We start from the raw sequence: 20,023 nt of genomic DNA, 5'->3' as shown, positions 1-20,023 counted from the left end.
AAATTGCTCTACAAAGAAATGAAATGCACTGCACAAGCCCAAAAACTTAACTGTAACTTTGCATCCTGCTTTGTTGTAGAGTTGTAACGATGTGGTCTTGGAACGGTTCGGCCCTGAGCTGAAATACGATGCTGCGTTGCGATTGGCTGCGCTGCAGATGTACATCCTCACCATGACAACCAGACAGAGCCAGAAAGTCTCCCTTAAATACATCCAGTAAGTTTGCATGCGAATCTAGTGGTGGGTACGTGTGTGTTTTTGTCACTACGAACATGATCTGTAATGTTAAACTCTGGTGCAGCCTGGAGCTGCTTCTCCAATAATAAACGACAGACTGACTTTTTTCTGATGCCTTCACAGAAGTTTATCTTTTTATTTTTATTATTAGACATTTTTTCTGGGTAAACAATCAAATCACATCATCTAAAGAAATGTCACTAAAGCCTCCACACATTCAGCTTCATGCAGGACTCATGCAGACAGGTGCTGATTTTGGTCCAGAACTTGCTGAATGAAATTCACAATTGGTCCAGAACTCTCGTATGAGTCATTTACAGATAGTCACCTTAATCATTATGCCTGAATGAATTTGGAGTTTGAATATAATACATGAATTAGGGAACTAAAATAAAATATATTACTAAAAATAGATTTAATGAATATTCTGTTCACAATGTTATCATCACTGCTTGCCAATTTACTGAGACAGAGAGATTTTATTTAAACTCATTGACTAATACATATCAGCAGCTGTAAATACGATCCTATTGAGGAAGCACTTTCTGTTCTGTTCCATTACTGACCGCTTGCATGAAAGTAAACATCCAATTTCAAGCCTTTGTGCGTATTTAAGCCAGGTCCAGTGGAAGTACTTTTTTCCAGTGGAAGTACTTTATACATAAAGCAATCTCCTCTGAACAGAAAGGAGTGGGGTCTGTCTCTGTTCCTGCCTCCCGCTGTGCTGTCCAGCATGAAGGAGAAAAACATCAAGAAGGCTCTGACACACATCCTCAAAACCAACCAGAACCTCGTGCCTCCAGGGAAAAAAGTAAGCAGCTCCTTTTGTCTTTCTTTGCCCTTGTTAATAAACTTCTGACACACACATATGCGGACAAACACACCGTCTCCCTGTTTTCTGATGCAATAGCTTAAAATAGCATCGCTGCCATGCTCAACCTTGTAAAGGTTCTCACCCTTGTCAACCTAAGACCCTTTGCTGAGCCAGACCTTGAATGATAATGTGGATAACAAGTGAAATGCATTTTCAAACTGTGTGCATAATAAGATATTCATATTCAAGCACACATGTCTCAGTCATCTGACTTCAGTAAAACTTTTTAGCTCTTTGTGATAATACAAACAGCTACTGCTCTGTTCATGCTCTAACACCTGTGTTAACTTTGACACATGCAGCTCACTGAAACACAACCTGTGCAACAGCTTTAGTTAGTGGTTTACCCTCAGCTGCCATGCTAATGAGGTTAGCTGCAAGTGACTGTGGCTGCTAGTTTAGTCTTAGAGAAGACACATTTTTTTTTAACTGAATTGTAAGTGTTTGCAGATGAGGCAAAAAATTAAAAATACATTCAAAAGTGTGTGAGCATTAAGCCAGCACTGCACTTGCGGGGTCCTGGTGTAGTTATAATTGTGCTGCAGTTGACATTTGGGGATTGTGCTGTTCATTTTGGAGACACTTTAGTCTGATGCATGCAGGAGCAGTTAGTTTTTGCATTTTCTTTAGTCCTCTAACAGCACAATACACGCCTGATCTACTGCAATCACAAATGCTGAGGCCACAAAAATAAGGCTGGTGTTATTCTGTATTTCTCACATGAATGGACCAAAGCAAACAAGGAATGATACAGTGTAGCTTATTTCTCTGTGCCATAGAGCTCCATTTTTCTCCAAATATCTATTAAAAACACAACAGCGAGCCTCAGTGTTGCATTGAGTGTAGTTTGATGTATTTATTCTGTCCCACATACACAAAACTGCTCATGAATACTCACCAAATGTATATTAATCATAGCTGAATATTATTACTCCTGATTTAGTTCTGGGAACTACAGTACCCATCTGTTTTAGAAAATTATTATCATTAAGAATGATACTACATATTTTTGACCCACTTCTTGAAGATTTACATCTTCATTAGGAGCAAAAGAGCTTCAGGCTGAGTGCCACAGACAAGGCAGGGAAAATGGAAAGTACTAAGTACTATGACTAAACTCCTTTTTTCTTCCAGGATTCCTTTATTTCACATCATTATATGACGCCCCAATTCTTTCAGTGTTTCTGCACTCTCTGTTTGTATTTGGGCATTTCTTGGCATGTATGTGCCTTTATTTGATAGGACAGTAGAGATTGAGAGGAAATGCAAGGACAGAGAGCATATTCAATGTGAAATTGGCAGTTTTCTTAGAAAGAGTCATTATAAATAAAAAAAATCTCCATCAGTTTTTCATCTCATAGCTGACATACACAATAATAGGGAAAACAGTGTAACATGTTTGTGACCCAATATCATCATAGTTAGCCCAAATACACCATTCACCATATGGATTGGATATGGATTTGTTTCTTTTTAAGTATGCAGTTGTAATAGTGCTATTCAACCTAAGCCAGTAAATATTTGGACACATAAGAGAACATTTGTAGTTCTCTGTTAATTTTTGGCAAATTATGTTAAAAACTGCTCTGTGAATGGCTGAAAAATTAACATACACACACACACACACACACACATGCAGTGGATGAAGGACTTTACTTGATGTAAACACACCTGAACTCCATATGTATGTGTATCTATGTGTGTAGAAAATGTCAGTAAAACTAGGAGGATATTGATCTCTTCCCTCCAAGCCAGAGCAGGTTAATAATTTGTATTCACAGTGGCAGTTGATATCCAGTCTCTTCATTAGGGAGAAATACAGCCAGGCAGCACCAATAAACTGACATGCAATTCAAAATGTTGATGCTTCAAATCAGCTTTCTCATTACAGCTTCTAAGTTATCACTCAGCTCTCATCAAAAGAAGCCACTCACTCAGTTTCGTGGAAGGGCTGTGGTTAAGACTGAGCAAGAATTTCATAAAGACAGAATTATTTTTTAATGGCAGTGTCTGGCTTCAGCAAGCAAGGTCAGACATCCCATTAGCCTTCTGTTTTTGTTGCTGATAGTAAGGTAAAATATTCCTGAATCATAGTGTAGACTACTGTCCCATATAAGTCTGATGACTATTAAAGTGGTTATAAAGTCAGGGTAATATATGACACGTGTACACATACCTGCACAGTCATTTTATTTAAATGCTTTTGCCTGAGAATGTGGTACTGAAATATAGGAGAACTGAAACCCTTTTTTAAATATGCCAATTGGATGAATTCATGTCTCATGGCAGTGGAGGCATCACTACTTGGATGATGATACACTTATGTTTGAATTTTTTTTTAATCCCATTGAGCCAAAATGGCTGGAGAGAAACACATCCACACAAGCAAGCCATAAAGAGAACTGCAGCAGAGCAGCTCTTCAGATTTTGATCAGATCTAAATGGAATGATGGGATATAATGGAAAATCACTGGTCCAGATCCAAATGGCTTGAGAGAGCTTTATATCCTGACATTAGAAGACAAATGCATCTGTTCAGGTTGTGATTTCGTTTTAGATGCTTACTAATGTTTTTCACCTCTCTCTGTGCAGCTGACAGCTTTGCAGGCCAAGGTGCATTACCTGAGGTACCTCAGTGAACTCAGACTCTACGGAGGGAGGGAGTTCAAATCAATACTTCTGGTAAGGCCATTAGTTCTGGAGAGGATCTGTAACATTTTTAGAGGAAACTTGAGTTTGGTCAAACTCTGTTATCGTTAATTCTTTCAGGACAAAAGCTCAATGTGTCTGATTAGGTTTTGGATCAGTTTTAAGTGTCTTATGCATACACTATTTTCTCCAGCAAGGGGAGAAACAGACAGAAGTGACGCTGTTAGTGGGCCCCCGTTACGGCATCAGTCATGTAATCAATGCTCGCACCAACCTAGTGGCTCTGTTGGCTGACTTTAGTCATGTGAATCGTATTGAGATCCTCACTGAAGATGAGATCAATGTCCGGCTGGAGCTGCATGTTCTGGATGTCAGGGTGAGTACATTTCTGTCTGAAAAAAGACGCCCCAGTAAACATTCATTGTCCTACACAATTTTTAGCATCTGTTCCTGTCTTTCTTTCTTCTTTCTTTCCTTCTTTCCACTGACTCTCCTTCCCTCCTTTGTTTTTTTTTTTTTTTTTATAGCCTATCACACTGATCATGGAGTCAAGTGATGCAATGAACCTGGCCTGTCTGACAGCGGGCTACTACCGCCTCCTAGTGGATGCAAGAAGATCCATCTTCAGCATGGCCCACTGCAATAGCACTGGAGGGGATGACACTAGTGAGTAATTATTAACTGTGTATACATGGATGTGTGTGTGATCAATAGATTTTTAAGGAAAAAATAATGTAAGCACTGATCTATCAAGCAAAAGATTAAAGCTATTTGCTCTTGTTTAATATTTTAAATCCAATAAAATTATTTCTAAAGGGCAGATGATGTGTGTTTTTCTAGGACAGTGGCATGATCTTCTCCATATAAAAACCATTAAAAAGATATGAGAAGTTGATGAACGCCCTCGTTCTAACACATTTTGAAAGAGAGGGACTCAGGGCTACATTGAATGGCTTAAAAATGTATGTCTTACAGTGCAGCAAAAGACCTCAAGGTCTTGAAGTAAAGCACTCAAAAGTACATTGAAGAGAAGCTCCTTTAAAATTTTATCAACATAAAGTATATAACACAGTAAGTAATCAAACCTTGTATTGCTGCTGTCTGCAGGTCAGGATCGTGTCCTGGAGTGGCCATATAGCACATCTCTGGGGGACAATGAGGAGCCATCACCCAGCCAGGGAGAGGTCTACAACAGGGACTCTGAGTATTCAGACAATGGGCAGAGAGAAAACAGTATTTCTCCTTACTTCCATGAACCCCAAAACCCTGACAGAGACCTTGGGACACGGAGAAGTCCATTGCCCCCTCCTCTTCCCCCCGCTACCAGACACAAACCTCAAGACTCACCCCGGAGTGCCAAAGTGTCATTTATTTTTGGGGGGGACCAACCCTTGAGCAAGCCTAAGAACTTAGGCTATGAAAGACTGTTGGAGAGCCCTGAGGTACCTGAGCACAGACAGCCCTACTTGCACAACAACACAGACTTTCGGCCACAGGACAGGGTGCCATTTCAGTTCAGTGGTCTGACACATGTCTATAGTAACATTATAAGTGAGGAAGGTGGTGAGGAGCCATTGCTAAGAGATCTGTTTTATCGTGACACAACGGACGATGCAGAAGATGACGACGATGCTTCCTGCGAAGAAGACTCCACTGGGGGGACACCAGTGGGTGATGAAAGAGGAGGTGGGGATGAAAACTGTGGTAATCAAGGAGGAGGGTTAGCAATGGCAGCTGGCAAAGCTACTTTCCTCACGCTTTCTGGTTCTACTGATGACATCATTGATCTGACATCACTCCCTCCTCCTGAGGGAGATGACGGCGTTGACGACGATGAAGATGACACACTGCTCCAGACGCTCAACCTTGCAATCGCAGCTCCACCGCCAGGTTTTCGGGACAGTTCAGATGAGGACGCAGTACCTGAGGGAAGGCCGCTAAGCACACATGACAATGACGATATCCCAGTATCGTTAATTGATGCCATTCCGACACATGGGGAGGGGGAAGGGAGCAGGGGAGGTGAGAGGAGGCTGGAGAATGCGGTCATGAATACCCTACAGGCACTGGAAGCTCTGTCTGTCTCTGAACAGCGGCCTCCCCCGCCACCACCCAACAATAACAATCCAGGTCTGTTAAATACTAATGCAAGGACAGTAATGTTTGATCACCGTCATTTCTGTCCTTGTTTGATATTGGTTTTCAGACATCTTCACTCAGCCTAATCCACCCCAAATAAATCCTGTCTCAGTGTACATTTGATATGATTAAACATGTGTTTTATTTTTTAGTTTCATTAAATAAAAAGTTAAAAATTATTGGACAGTAACCATTTGTTCTTTTTCCCGAAGTTGTTTTCTTTCTTAAATTGTCTGTGACCTCTTGCCCCCTTTAAGTTGGCAAACTCCCAAAACATATTCATGACCCCAGAACAAAATCCATTTGTATAATGTGTCTTCTTCTTAACTGCAATTGTGGCCATAGCTCTGTTTAATATTTAATACAATGAATATTTAACTGGAGTTAACTTTTAGTTGAATGACCCATATTTAACTTTGTATCTCTTATATTTTAGGTGTTTACACATCTCGAGGATTTAGCCCAGAGTCTTCCTCAGATTCTGGCAATGAGACCAACTCCTCAGAGATGACTGAAATCTCTGAACTGGCTGCTACTCACAGGCTCAGCGAGAGCCACATGCGTCTTCTGGTGGCCACAAGGGAAGGATACCAACCTTTGCTTGAGGAGAAAACTGAATTCCCCGTCTCCCCCAGTACAGGAGGAACAATGCAGAAGAAACCCATTAGTCCAACGCGACACCTTCAGCCTCCAGCAGTTCCTCCAAGACGGAGCCCCCAATTGGACACCGCATCATCAGGGCCAGACACCTTGGAGGTGAGGCCCCACACTAACCTGTCATCCACACTGCAGCGCCCAAGTTCCACCACTCCCGGAGGCAAACATCACAAAAAGTCTGCAGACTCCAGTGGGAAGTACAACACCTTCAGCACAAGAGAAGGGCATCGAGGTGAGAGTGGTGGCAGTCGCAGCCATCTTGACTTAGACCAGCGCACTTCATTCTGTGAGAGCGGTGAAAGTCAAGGAAGACAGAATTCTTTTTTGATAGAAAATTCTGTAGCTGAGGGGCTTGGGATGAACAGTCTCCCCCGTGACCATCACAGAATTGCCCGCCCTCCTTCTACTACCTCTGATCGCCTGTTAGATGTTGTCAATTTGGGGGACTGTGGAACAGACAATGGAGCTGCAACCGTTGAGCAAGATGAACATCTAGTTGTAGCGTCATTGCTGTCTCCAGCAAAAAAATCCAGATCAGGAGCGTCCGACCAGGGATCAGACATACAAAGTGACCATCAGCCGATTTCTAGACAGCAGAGTGTTGCACGGTTGTGTGAGTACCATTTAGCAAAAAGGATTTCAAGTTTGCAAGGAGAGGCCCACAGTTCACTGCAGGGTTCTCTGTGCTCATCACTGGATGCTGGTGCCAGCACCAACAGCAGTGCCTGTGCCACCCCAACTGACTCACCACTTGGCCCCGGTGCGGTTGAATCAAAACACCACCATTTGCAAAGGCACCCGCTTTCCAGTTCCTCCTCCTCATTACTCAGGGTGCTAAACTATGAAGACAACAAACCTGGAATCCCTCACAGCCTCCCTGGCCAGAGCACTCAGGGAAAAGACCTCCACCCTCATGCAGACCCTGCCCTCCTTCGGAAAATGCTACCCAACATTCACCCCCCTGCTGCTGGGGCTGAACCAGGCCGCCCCTCATCCGCCACACCGTCAAAGCATAAAGAGACCACAGGTACTGGAAACAAGAAGCCCCACAATGATTTGCTTGCTAAACAACAGGCCAGTTTTAAGGGGCTGAACCAGAAGGAAGGCAGTGAGGCCTACAGACAACTTATTAACTATCTGACAGTGAGCCAGATGCATCAGGGAGGGAAGCTGCACAGTGCTGGCATGGGAGGGGCAGTGAAAAAGGACACCAGGCGCTTTATCACTAGCAACCCTCAGCTTGTTGAAATGGTTAAGAATAGAGGGAACACCATTGCTCGCTGCCCGTGTATGCCTTCCTCCATATCATCCCCATTCCTCAGCCCGAGTTTAGCAATTCATAATGCGGCGGCCATGCAGCTGGCAAGTAAAAATCCACGGTCATATCATTCGGCCACACTTCCTGCCAAACTCAAGAGAAGTCCTGACATGCATGCTCATAGACCGAATGACAGTCTAGATTTCAGGGCAGCTACTGCTGAGAGGAGAAGCTCTTTTTCTGGCCTGGAAAGTGAGCTAGAGAGGAGTGGTATGGACCCAGAGCACTTCCTGTCACTGTATAAGACAGAAGGCTGTATCAGCCATGATGGGGGATTCATCACAGGTGGAAATCGCGATGGTGGGGGTACCACTAACCGTCCCCCACCTCGGTCAAAAAGCCAACCTAGTGGCAGCACAGAGGACTGGTTAAAATCAGACCCAAGGGCAAAGCATGCAGTTCGTCAGTCTTCACATCCTCGTCCTAATGATTCTCTTTGTTTCTCTGCTGCCCCCAGTGTAAGTGGTCAGCGAGCAGACCTCAACAGCATCTCACTAGGAAGGGGGGACCACCCATCAGCTTTTATCAGGCAGGCATCTACTGGCAGAGCTTGCATTACATCTCCAACTCCCAACCCACAATCTCCAACTCCTCCACCACCACCACCACCTCCTCCTCCTTTGTCTCTACCTGTGCAAGCCAACACTAGCTCCAGCAACTCTGGAATCACACAGGATTCCATCCATTCCCTCCCGTCCCGGCAGAATCAAAACCACATTCAGGCTGTTACCCCAACCCTGCAACAGACGGATTCCTTCGGCAGTAACCTGCAAAGGGGCCGGGAGCTCAAACGCAGCTCCAGCAATGTGACTGCCAGTTCTGGTAGTGTGGAAGTTCTGTTTGATAAGCCCACGCGAAGCTGGAGCCAGCAGCCCTTGTTGCCATCTATGCCCCAGCAAAGTGAGACCAAAGTACAGCGAAGGCCAACAAGGAAGCGGCTTTCCAAGAGCTATTCCCAAGGTTCTGTATCATCCCACACCACATGCTGGTCTACAGGCAATAGGGTAGACAGTAGAAGGGCGTCTGTGGCATTTCCATTGCAGAAAGATGCTAAACACATGAAGGGCTCTCAAAAACTGGACACCAGTCCCTGGAGATGCAATGGGCCTTTTAGCTATTGTTTCTTTAAACGGAAGTGTGAGGGAGAAGAGGATGAAATTGAGTGGGAGAGGCCCAGACGAAGCCGTGGTGGGAATGATATTGATAATGATGGTGCCGCTGCATCAGCCATATTGCCCTGTGGCTCAGCAGTGGATGCAGCTGGGGAGCAGCTATATGGGGAGGTCCTCAACAACATGAGCTTTAGCGACCGTCTTGCCCGAATCAACGCACTCAAGGACCGCATGTATGGTTTCCCATGTGGCTTCACCGATGTCCGCCGTGATGCCAGCGAACTCATTGCACTGGTGAGATCCAGTGTAGGTCGCTGCGATCGTGGAGCCCAGATGCCAATCCAGGATGTATCCCAGTACAAGCAGCTCCTCTCTGTTGAGTCAAAAGAATTAGGCCGGGCATGCCGGCGGATGGCACAGGCTCATGGTAGTCCTGAGGAGATGCTGCTAGCTGTAACCTGTAGCTTCCAGGTGCTGTGCTGTCTCTGTGAAGCCTGTATGTGTCTGGTTAGGGGGCTCGGAGCCTCAGGCTCACACCAACAGAGAGAGGTTGTGGCAAAGGTTGACGAGGTTGTTATGAACTATATCTGTTTGCTCAAAGCAGCTGAGGCTGCCACCGTGGGAGCACCAGGGGAGCACAGCGTGAAAGCGCTGGTCCGCCACTCCAGTACCATGTCGGCCATTGCTAACGCACTCACCCGCTCCCTTAAAACGCTGCTTAGCAAGTAGAGGCTACTCCTTATGCTTTATAGTGTGGCCTACACAGTCAGTAGAAGTCAGTCTTAAAGCATCTTGTTATTTTTGAGTCTGCTGAAAGAGTCATATATTTTTCATATTAGGTCTGGACAGTCTCCATATCAAAATCTATAAAGTGTATGACTTGTTGCAGTTAGACTTAGCCATTAAAGTTATGTAACATTCAAACTGAAAAGATATATAAGATGCTGAAAGGCAGTCCAATCTGACTGCACTTGCTTTATCTGATGACAATATTGTAATGTATATTTACAAAGCCATACTGTCACAGACCTTTGTAATATGATATGTACCTAATAGATACCCTTTTACCTGTGCATTATGTAAGTTATTTAAAAATTGTATATAATGTACATAAATACAATAAAATTATATTATTTGCCGTAGCAGTTTCAAGAAGCCATTGAGTATTCAGCTTAATTTGCTCTAATATTGTACAGGGCTGGAGTGAATTCACTTTCAGTTCAATCAGTCAAAGTGCAGTTTTACTACAGATATTTATAATTGTAATTATAAGAATTTACCAGTAGAAATCTACATAAATATGTGCCACTGTAAGTCCAGTGAGGAAACTGTTCACTATCATTAAACTATCATTTTATTCACATGCTAAATGTAAATGCTACATTTCTGAATGGCTGTGTAAAAGTGAACTGATTTCAACTCTGTTGTGTTACAATGCAGTTTTTTGAAGGATGAGAGGAATGATGAGAGGAAAATACAGGGACACGAATATTGCACTGCATTATCACAGCTTCATATTTTATCACCTAGATTATTTTCAGATAAGAATAATAAGATCAAATTATAACTATTAAAAATAATGAACTGTTGCCCAAAAAACTAAATATAAAATTATATTAATGTAACATTAACAATTTAGGAAACATTTGAATTTGTTAAGTCATATTTCAGATTGATGACTGTGTTAATTATATCTAATTGTTTTTTTGTTTTTTTTTTTATTTTTTGTGTTTTATTATCATCTGTTTTGGAATAAGTTCTGTGCTTCAATGATTGATTATTCCACACCATGTATCAAGATGCAGTTATGTCTCTTGACAAGAAATAAAATTGTTGTTTTGTTTTGTTTGTTTTTTTTTTCAATAATCCACCAACCTATTAAAAGACATTTTACAGATATTTTTCATGTGCCTTTCAATGTGTCTTTTTCTTTGAATGCTTGACTGCAGCAAAACATTATAAACAGTTTGTTACTTCATCTCAGAATAATTTTAATGTCAGTTTCAGAGGACTATTGTCTGTTACATCAGAGCCGTCACGTCAATAGAAGTGTACATTTTGATCTTTTTCACACAAACATTCTTTGTTACGGGGCTGTTAATATTAAAATGTGGGATTTTGTGGATGAACCATCCACTTTCAAACTGAATGCATACACATTTGACTATTTTTGCTTTTGTCATCCGTTTTAGTGTCAGATGTTTGGTTAGCAGACAATAGATAGAAGCTTTGAAGTGCCTTTTACTGCTCTTTTAACTATTTCAAGGGTCCATGACGACTGAAGGACTGCAGATGATACTGGCATTCAGGCTTCTTCATGGCTTTTTGTGTCTCCTCTGGACCTGATAAGATGAGATTATAGAATATAACTGCCAACACATATTTGTTATTTCTTTTACTCTTGGTTCATGTGTAGATAATATCCCTTCTACTAAAATGTCTCAACCCGGTTGTGAGCCAGCATTAAAATGAGAAAACCACACTGCCAAGCACAGGGCTTGGTTTGTGTAATGATAAAATATGAACATCAGGTGAGTTTAAAATGAGATTTTAGCAGCATCAAGATTCTCCCAGGACACAAGAGTGGGTATATTAGACTCCAATCTCATTTGCATATTGGGCGCCTGTTTGACGCATGGAGCGACGTCAACCAATCAGCTGGACGCAGGCGGCAAACCACGCCTGCGCGGCAACTCGCGACGCGCGCTTCACCAGCATTGTGCTGGCGGTGGCGCAAACAAAAAGTTGCTGAGCTTTGCTTTTGGCTCCACTTCGGCGGGCAGCGACGGAGCGGAGAGAGAGGGTCGTAGCGCCTGTTTAAGCCAAGCAAGTTTATTTTTGCAGGTGGAGTGTGTGTGTGTGTGTGTGTGTGTGTGTGTGTGTGGGTGGGGGGGCGATAAGCGAGCTTGGAAACTGCACCGTCCCCCAGCTGCAGCAAACTACTGCCGCGGAGAGGCTATCGTGCGGCACCCTGCGGGGTTTAAAGTTCAGCTAACAGCAGCTCGGTGCCGAGCTCCGTGTCTACACTGGGGCTGCTCGCAATGGCAGCTGTGTGCCCGCCACGACGCGCCTTGGTGGAAATACCTGCTCCACAACCGAAAATCGCAGGTAGGTCTGAAGCCTGACAGCTTTCTGCTCCAAACCTGCTTTAACTTCTGCTCTTTGCGCGGGAGGCGCCACTTTGCTATCATGCTAACATGTTAACAGCCAGTTAGCCGACAGTCATTGTTATTTTTAATATTAGTTTTAACGTGAACAAAATGACGGTGGCTGACATGTGACATTAAGACGCGTTCAGGCGCTTTGTGCGGTGATTGCACTGTAAGCACAAGGGATTGTAGGAAATATTAACTGTCACAAAAAAAAAACAGGGCAAAGTTTTAATTGACATCTCTCTTTCCAGCTCGGATGAGGAGGTCCTATCTAGAAATTTTAAGTGCTCGTCTGGCTCCATCTCCACTGCCAAGGGGGAGAAATATAGCTGCAAGCACAAAGCGTGTGCAGCCATGTAAGTACTAAGCTGATCCATTGCCTGCAAAATGAATGCAGGGTTGGTTTTGTGACCTGACTTGGTGGCAGGAAACCTGGAAAAAGAAAGTTCAAATAATATGACGGGAAGGGTGTGAATGGTGGTTGATTGTGGTTTCTTTCATCACTCCTGTTTCTTTCTATTCCACGATAGGGAAACTGAGAGATATATGTTACATTAATGAAATAAAATGTAATGTTTAGAGCAGTAAAAGCTCTTCTGCTTTGCTGCTACGCTCTAAACAGATTATTTCTGAGGTTAATACCAGTACCCATTTAGTTTAGTTATTAAAAATGCAGTAATCTCTGTGACTGCTGGTTTCCTCTTGTCCTTATTTGCAGTGGTTTGTTTATCGTCCTAATGATGTCCCTGTGTTTTGCAGTGGACTTGCCCATTGGTGGGATGTGGAGTGGGAGAATAGAGGAGCACTGTGAGAAGATGGACGACCACCATACCCCACTCTCCAAACAGCAGCTTGTACAGTTAATCAGGTCCCTCATCTTAGTTGAACAGGTATTAATCCTGACCATTTCACATGACTATATGAATAAGATCAAATAGAACCTTTTATTATCTTGATGTTCTGTATACATGCATACTACATGCACCCAAAGTAAAATAAAATGTACTTTTCAGCTTGGTGTCTTCACTGCATATGATATGACCTTAAATGTGATCTGTTATATTGTATTCTAGAGCCAAGAGCCCAGGATCCTGGCTTCACACTTGAAGTATCTCCAGGAAGACTTGCAACTAAAGAAGACAAATGTTTACAGGTCCATACCCTACTCACGGTTGGGCTCCAATAGGGATGCTCACTGCTACAGAAAGGCATATCCTCACCTGGTGGCATTTAAAGTGAGTATCAATGGTGTCTAATGTCTGTATAAATTATGATTTTGGAAACTCTCTAATTTAATTTTAGTTGTGTATTGTTGAATTCTCATTTGCAGCAAAGTGATGTGGCATTTTTAGACTAGTGATTGACTTTTAAAGCATACCCCTGCTGTTCTTTTTTTAATTGAGCTTTTTTTTCCTTCATAAAGTGAGTTTTTTTTTTTCCAGATTTATTAATAACTGCTCCACAGGATACCCCTCTGTGGCTCTGTGAGCTGAGTGTTTGTTTGTCATACTAATCTGTCAGCACCTTATCCACCCCCTCAGGTTTCGTGTCAGGAGTGGGGCCAAGTTCTTCTGAGGAACAAAGAGTGGGACGCTGTGTTGGAGCACACACTGATGGCATGGCGGTACACCAGCGAGCTGCCACAGTGGGATACAGCCAACCATAACGCTCTCAGAGAACAGTGTTACAGCATTCTGGCAGCTCACACCCTCACTGCTCTCCAGCACTACCACCCTGAACCCAACAGAGGACGCGAGCTGCTCAGAAGGTAACACCTTTTACTTTTAAAGGCATATGAACCATTCACATACAGTTGCTGTCCTATCATGCACGCTAATTACATATTCATTATCACGAGATTAAGTTAATTAGCATTAACACCTCAGTCTGAATGTTATAAATGGTGTAAACATAACTGCTGCACAAGTACTTAGTGTCATTGAAATCAGTGTTTTGACTGTGGCTTTATTCATGTATTTGAAAGGTCACAGTATGTTTCCTGCAAACTTCCCACAACCTTCTGAGCAAAATACCCTCATGCTAAAACAAAACAGGTTGATTGAAGTTAGTGAGGAATACAAGATGAAAACAAACCTTGTTTTACCTGACCCATTACTTCAAGACTATGTTCAGTGCTTTTAACCACTATAGGGCAGAAAGATCTTACAACCCATTCACAGTTCAAGCTGTGATACATCGGTTTACCATCGGTTTACTGCGCTCTCTTTGCTGATGTTAGCAATCAATTGCCGACTTAAAAATTCATCTGGAGCAAAGCAACATGGGCGTCCTACTGGAGTCCTGTCTCACCACCTGTTCAGTGTAAGTTGGGTGGAGCTGGGTCTCTGTGTCGCAAGAAGTTTTTCTTCATCACCCAGGTGTTTACTGAAGCTGTCACTGAGACGCATTAAATCTGTTTGTGTATTATGATTATTAGACATCGTCATTATTTTTGTAGCTAAAGTAAGATTCAGTACAGCCTCAAGATGATGGCTGCTTTTGCACTAAAGTTGTTTGTATAATAAAGTTGACAGCTACAGATTTGCTTTATGCTGGAGGTGGTTACTCAGCCTCTTGATAAGCTATTAAGCATAGATGCTATCATATTCATAGGGTTATCCTTATCTTCAAGCAGGCGAGTGTTTTAGTTGTAAACCTAAATGGTCAAGAGCACTGAACATGTTTTTTAGGGGAAGACTGGCTAACAAATCACTGTTTCTCTTTCTAGATTGAAGATGGCTCAGCTGCACAGCCACTCAATTGTGCCTTGTATTCAGGAGTTGCAGAGGATTATGGGATGTGCAGGTGACTCCTCCATGGATACAAATTAATGTGATAAACACTCTCTAATCAAGTGGCTGTACCCAAGTGAAGAGTGTGCTTCACAGTTGACCTAAATGATTTATGTGGTAAAGGGCCGAAAACCATTTTCCATGTTAGTGTTTGTTTTGGAACCACTACAGTATTCTTCCAAAGTGTACTGCAAATGTAATAAGTGCCAGATAATGCAGGTTTACAAAGGTAAATAAAACCACCTTCAAAATGGTTGAAAATGCATGAAAACCTCTTATTTAATCATAATGCATTTTTACATCAACTGGAAGTTGTTAGTGCATCACTTGTCATAATGCGTTCATCACTAGTTAATGTAGCATTATGTTCAAGCTACCTAATGGCCATATTATAAAAGGATGTTTTCTTTTTAGACAAGCATTCACATTGTGAGAAATATTCATTACATTTTTTGTATATTTTTAGAAACTTGTATAGAATAACTTTTGTATTGACCATTCAAATGTAAAAGGTATCAAATGGCCTTTCTTGTTGCTTTATATCGGTGTGTGTGTATATGTCTTTATTGCTGTTCACAATACTTGAAACTGTGGCCTTTGCCATCTTTGTCTGTAGTTATGTTTTCTATGGATGTCTTCATAGAGATTGCACTGTTGTTTGTCCTGAAAACTTGAAAATTTTTGATAAAATAGACCCATAATTTAAATAAAGTCATAACTTTATACTGCAAAGAAGCTTGTCTGTGTGCTTTGTCCTCGCTCTGAGATCTGTGATCTCTGTATACAGTCAGAATTACCAGTGTCCTTTGTTTTTCCATGTAGTCCAACAAACGTGAGTTTAATAGCCCTGTTATCTGTTGGATATTATGCAGTGCTGTAATGTCAGATACTTGAAATGAGTAGTTAGTATTTCACACCTGGCCTTTGATAGACGCACTCCAACAACTGCAAAGATTAAATCTGTCACCAGTCAAAACCTTTTGTGTGTTATAAACTACAACTTCACATGGATGATGTACCTCCATTTGTGTCAAGCTGCTTTTTCTGTATTCTCCTCAGAGGTGTCCAACATTTAAATGTGCCATGCTTCTTTTTCACCCTAAAAGTAATCAGTATGCACAGTGTAGTTTTGTACTTTGCTTATTTTTGCCTGAAGTTGATTTGTCACCTGTCAGCATTGATTAGTGTTCTGGTGATAGCTGATTTGTACTCTGCTGTGTTTGCAAAGCACCTTGATTGGCGACTGCTGCTTCTTAAAGATGCATCATTACAGTAGATAATAGGATTAACTGATCAATTGATTGATCATTTGTCCACTCTGGCAATGTGAGAGCACGTCTCTCTTAGTTACAATTTTATACCACTAGGTGGAGCCCGTGTTGCACAGTTTTCCAACATCTAGTGTCACTGGCTGGTTTCAGGCCTGTGACTTCAGTAGAGGAGCAATGTTAATACACTGGAGAAACAGCTGTTGCCATGGTACTCTGTAGACTGAATATTAAATAATTTTTAAATGCTATTTAGGGTTCAAGATAATGAATTGGAGGTTGGTAGGGTGAGAGGCTGTTGGCTGACAAGCAGACTTCCTGCTGTGCAGAATCTCAAAAACAGAAATTGCTGTAATATCACTTTTTATAAAGAGACTCCATAGGTTTAGTATTTGGCAGTAATGTTACAGTGTCTTGAATTAATACAATTATTTGTCTCCATAGTGTTGCACAAAGTGGAACCTATTAATTTTACAGCCTACAGCTCTTATGCAAATGCGGCCAACCCTCTTGAATAGATGTACAGTGTTAATTTGTAATCTGTAAATTGAGATTACATTGGTTTGCTCATGGTGGTTCAGACTGCTACAGCTCAACCACATTACAGTATGGACAGCTTTCATCAAATCCTTCTGGAGTCTGTCCTGTTTCTCCATCTCCCTCTTTTTTTGTTGTCTGTCATTGCAGAAAAAAGTAACAATGAAACTGGGGGTAGTGGCCTACTACAGAGTGTTTGTCCAAGCCATCACAATAGATGAACTTTCTATTTGAGGAAAAAGTGGCTAATCTGGAAATCGTGCAAATAGTTGCTTTTAAATGTTCAGCAGTTGAACTAGAGGCTACTTGACATATACTCTAAAGGCATTGCCTGGTTCTCAACTGAGAGTAGTCCTCCAAGCAAGTATTTTACAGAGTGAGAACCTGAGGATTTCCTGAGCTAGTTTAGAGGCTACCAATTAGCCCATAGCAAAATCAGAAATACAGAATCAGACGTACAAGGAGGAGGATTTTGTAGTACTACAATGCTTTAAAGAGGTCTGAGGCACATTGAAGTAGTGTTGAAGTTAAACTGCCTCCTTTATGACATGGCTGCAAAGATAAAAAAACAACAAAAAAACAACAAAACTATCAATGCATTACAGCTCCCTTGTGCTTTGGATGTGTTTTCGAGGTTGCCTTCTCTACAGATCAGAGAGCTACCAGCTACAAAGACAGACCTCCCTGTTTGTTTGCCTCTCTGCATAGTTGTTACTTCATGAAGCAATAAATTCTCTATTTTACCTCTACACGATAAACACCCCAAACAGTTCTCCAGTCAGCTTATCCAAAATCAGCAGTAGTTATGTTCCCAATACATCCTGTCACTAGAGGTTAGCCCAGGAAAGAATGTAACAACATTTTACAACTTCACTGCCTCCGAGATGGCACCAAAGATCAGTGATTCATAATAGAAAATGGTCTGAGGTCTTTTGTTCGTCTTTCTATTGAATATTTACATCACAATGTTTGGAAGACACCTGGATAATACATAGCTGACATTTTTTATACTTTTGTGGGTATCTGGATAAAAGGATACAAGTTATTGTCATACTACTGATTTCACCACATGGAAACATCCATCTTTGAAGAAGCAGTGTTATATTTACTATATATACATACATATATATACATATTCTTATACAGATAGCTATTGGTCCGCTGTTGCTTTTGATATTGTTCTGTCCACCTTCATATACTGTACAATCTATGAAGGTGTTTCCTTGGGAGGATGCACGGCGAATGGGCAGAACGGGCACCTTGTTCCTTTATAATATAATTTTAGCATCACAGACAACAAAACAAAGTTGACAAGAACTATCCGAACACACAATTAAATAACTGACCGCTTGATTAGGAATGAAACAACTTTGTCAACCCATTATGTTCCAGCTTTCAGTCACGGCATGGTCACTTTGACGGAGGCAGCACCTGAAGCGGAACACGAGTGAGTTCAAATGTGTTCTTAAGGGACTGAAAAAATAGTAGAAAATCAGATGAGGCAGGCGGTAGGAAATGTGTGTGGCCAAAAAAAAAAGTGTGTGTTACAACAACACATCTCAAAATAGCTCCTACAATGCCCTGAACATCACAGATGGATTGTGTTCCTGAGGAATGACTAATTCCCTCTCGTTAGAGTGTCAGGTTTACATCAGTGGTTTTAATTCTGGTCCTCAAGACGCAGAGCTGCACTGCTTTTCATTCATCTTCAGCCGTCTAATAAGGGGCTGATTTACACCTGGGATGCCAGGTGAGTGTAATTAGCTGTAATTAACTAGCTATGAGAGTAGAAAACCAGCAATACTAAATCCCAAAGAGTTGCAGAAGGGACTCAGTGAGAGAACACAGTGACTGAGTGTTTGTACATGACTTGAATAGTCTTACATAGCTAAATTCCTCTCATAGACATCTGTACTGACATTCAAACATCTGTCGCTGCAGCTTGGGCAAACAGAGCTGAAGGAAAGTGAAAGGGAGCACTTTGATGCCATGTAGCTGGAATTACAATGATAAATCCAAAAGACCTGAGCAGGTCCCAAGGACACTGATAAGAACAGAAAGGACAAAACTTGCTGCCACAGTACTGGAGATGCCCTTTACAGTCTGATATTCTTAAAATTTAATAGCGTTGCTCCTTCTAGAGAGAATCGAGTCCTTTGGTTCCAATGAGCAGAGCTATGGACTAGTTGTTCCTTTTATTTCATTCCCCAAATGAGCACTTACACGCACTGCAAATATATAAAGTGTTCATAGTTTTTCTGGCTCTAATTTCTTTCCTTCTGTGACCTAACAGCTCCCAGTAGAGTTACACTTTGGAAGACAATGTCACTGATTGTCAGAATTACGTTGCAATGCGCTTTCAGAGTACTCACTTTGATTTGGTGCATGTTCATTGCTTTTTGAAAAGGGGTTACAGTACAACAGCAATAAACGGTTGAAACAACTCATTTAAAACCAGAGTGAAACAGACTGAAAGTTTCATTTGCATTTAATTGCCGTCCCAGGCCTAAATTAGTCGATAGAACTTGTTCACAAGCAGACATTTTGGCATGTCATAGCAGCAGAATCACAGGTAATAACATTAATGATGGGTTAATTCCAGTTAAGTGTCCCTGTAAGCCACCAGTTAGCTGTCATGCACAGTAGACCTTTTTCATGGCAGACATTTTGACATGTCATAGCAGGAGGAGCTATGTGTGATGAATAGCATTAATCATGGCCGCATTTCATCAAGGTGTGCCAAGGTGTCCCAGCGTCTGGTGTTATTCATGCTGGCTCCGTGACTCGGCTTGCTGGGGCACTTGAATGGAACTGAGCCATTGTTAATGCTTTTGGTTACAGCTGTGCTTTTCATTCAATGACAAGTCAAAAAGGTATTTGCACATACTAATGCGTGCTAATTTCCATATAGTCCTTCTGCAGTTGCAGTGTCCTTTCCTGTTTGAGCAGTAGTTGTGCTCATGAGGATTGAGTGATGTGGGTGAATGCTCCAGAAAAAGCCAGTTAAGTGAACTGTTTTGTCAAAGACATTTTTTCCCCTCAGATGTATCACTAATTTTTTCTGACATCTTCCCTGAGCTGATTCACTGCTGTGCACAGTCTCCTGCGATGTTTTGCAGTTGTTAACGGCTCCTACATTGCCTTTGTGCAATGCACTGTGGGACAATAGAGTACATAAACAGTGTGCTCTCTGGCCTTTCCATTGTAAACACTGTGCATGCTCAAAACCAGCTTAGAACTTTTATGCATACAAAATATACATAATATACTATGTCTCATTTTCATACC

At 41.9% G+C, this 20,023-nt stretch overlaps 2 protein-coding genes across 2 annotated transcripts in view; both read left to right on the top strand.

Moving 5' to 3' along the window:
* LOC139609915 (FERM and PDZ domain-containing protein 4-like) overlaps positions 1-10,885 on the top strand; it is a 47,052-nt gene extending 36,167 nt beyond the window's left edge. Inside the window, exons 10-16 of the mRNA XM_071464972.1 lie at positions 80-216; positions 922-1,048; positions 3,704-3,793; positions 3,954-4,136; positions 4,288-4,426; positions 4,868-5,890; positions 6,336-10,885. Of these exons, the coding sequence (XP_071321073.1) occupies positions 80-216; positions 922-1,048; positions 3,704-3,793; positions 3,954-4,136; positions 4,288-4,426; positions 4,868-5,890; positions 6,336-9,715 (5,079 nt within the window). The 3' untranslated portion in view covers positions 9,716-10,885. The remainder of the gene's footprint in view (positions 1-79; positions 217-921; positions 1,049-3,703; positions 3,794-3,953; positions 4,137-4,287; positions 4,427-4,867; positions 5,891-6,335) is intronic.
* A 775-nt stretch (positions 10,886-11,660) lies between these two features.
* On the top strand, positions 11,661-15,665 carry LOC139609918 (uncharacterized). Its single transcript, XM_071464977.1, has 6 exons — positions 11,661-12,094; positions 12,390-12,494; positions 12,898-13,028; positions 13,212-13,373; positions 13,680-13,906; positions 14,867-15,665. The coding sequence occupies exons 1-6, from the start codon at positions 12,028-12,030 to the stop codon at positions 14,967-14,969; spliced, it is 795 nt and encodes a 264-aa protein (XP_071321078.1). The 5' UTR covers positions 11,661-12,027; the 3' UTR covers positions 14,970-15,665.
* Positions 15,666-20,023: the final 4,358 nt, after the last annotated feature.

The sequence above is a fragment of the Trachinotus anak genome, unplaced genomic scaffold (assembly GCF_046630095.1).
Source record: "Trachinotus anak isolate AG129_WGS33_773 ecotype Australia unplaced genomic scaffold, CSIRO_AGI_Tana_v1 ptg000026l, whole genome shotgun sequence".
In the NCBI taxonomy this organism is placed as follows: domain Eukaryota; kingdom Metazoa; phylum Chordata; class Actinopteri; order Carangiformes; family Carangidae; genus Trachinotus; species Trachinotus anak.
The sequence above is the reverse complement of the archived record's forward strand: the minus strand, read 5'-3'. Positions and strand labels throughout refer to the sequence as shown.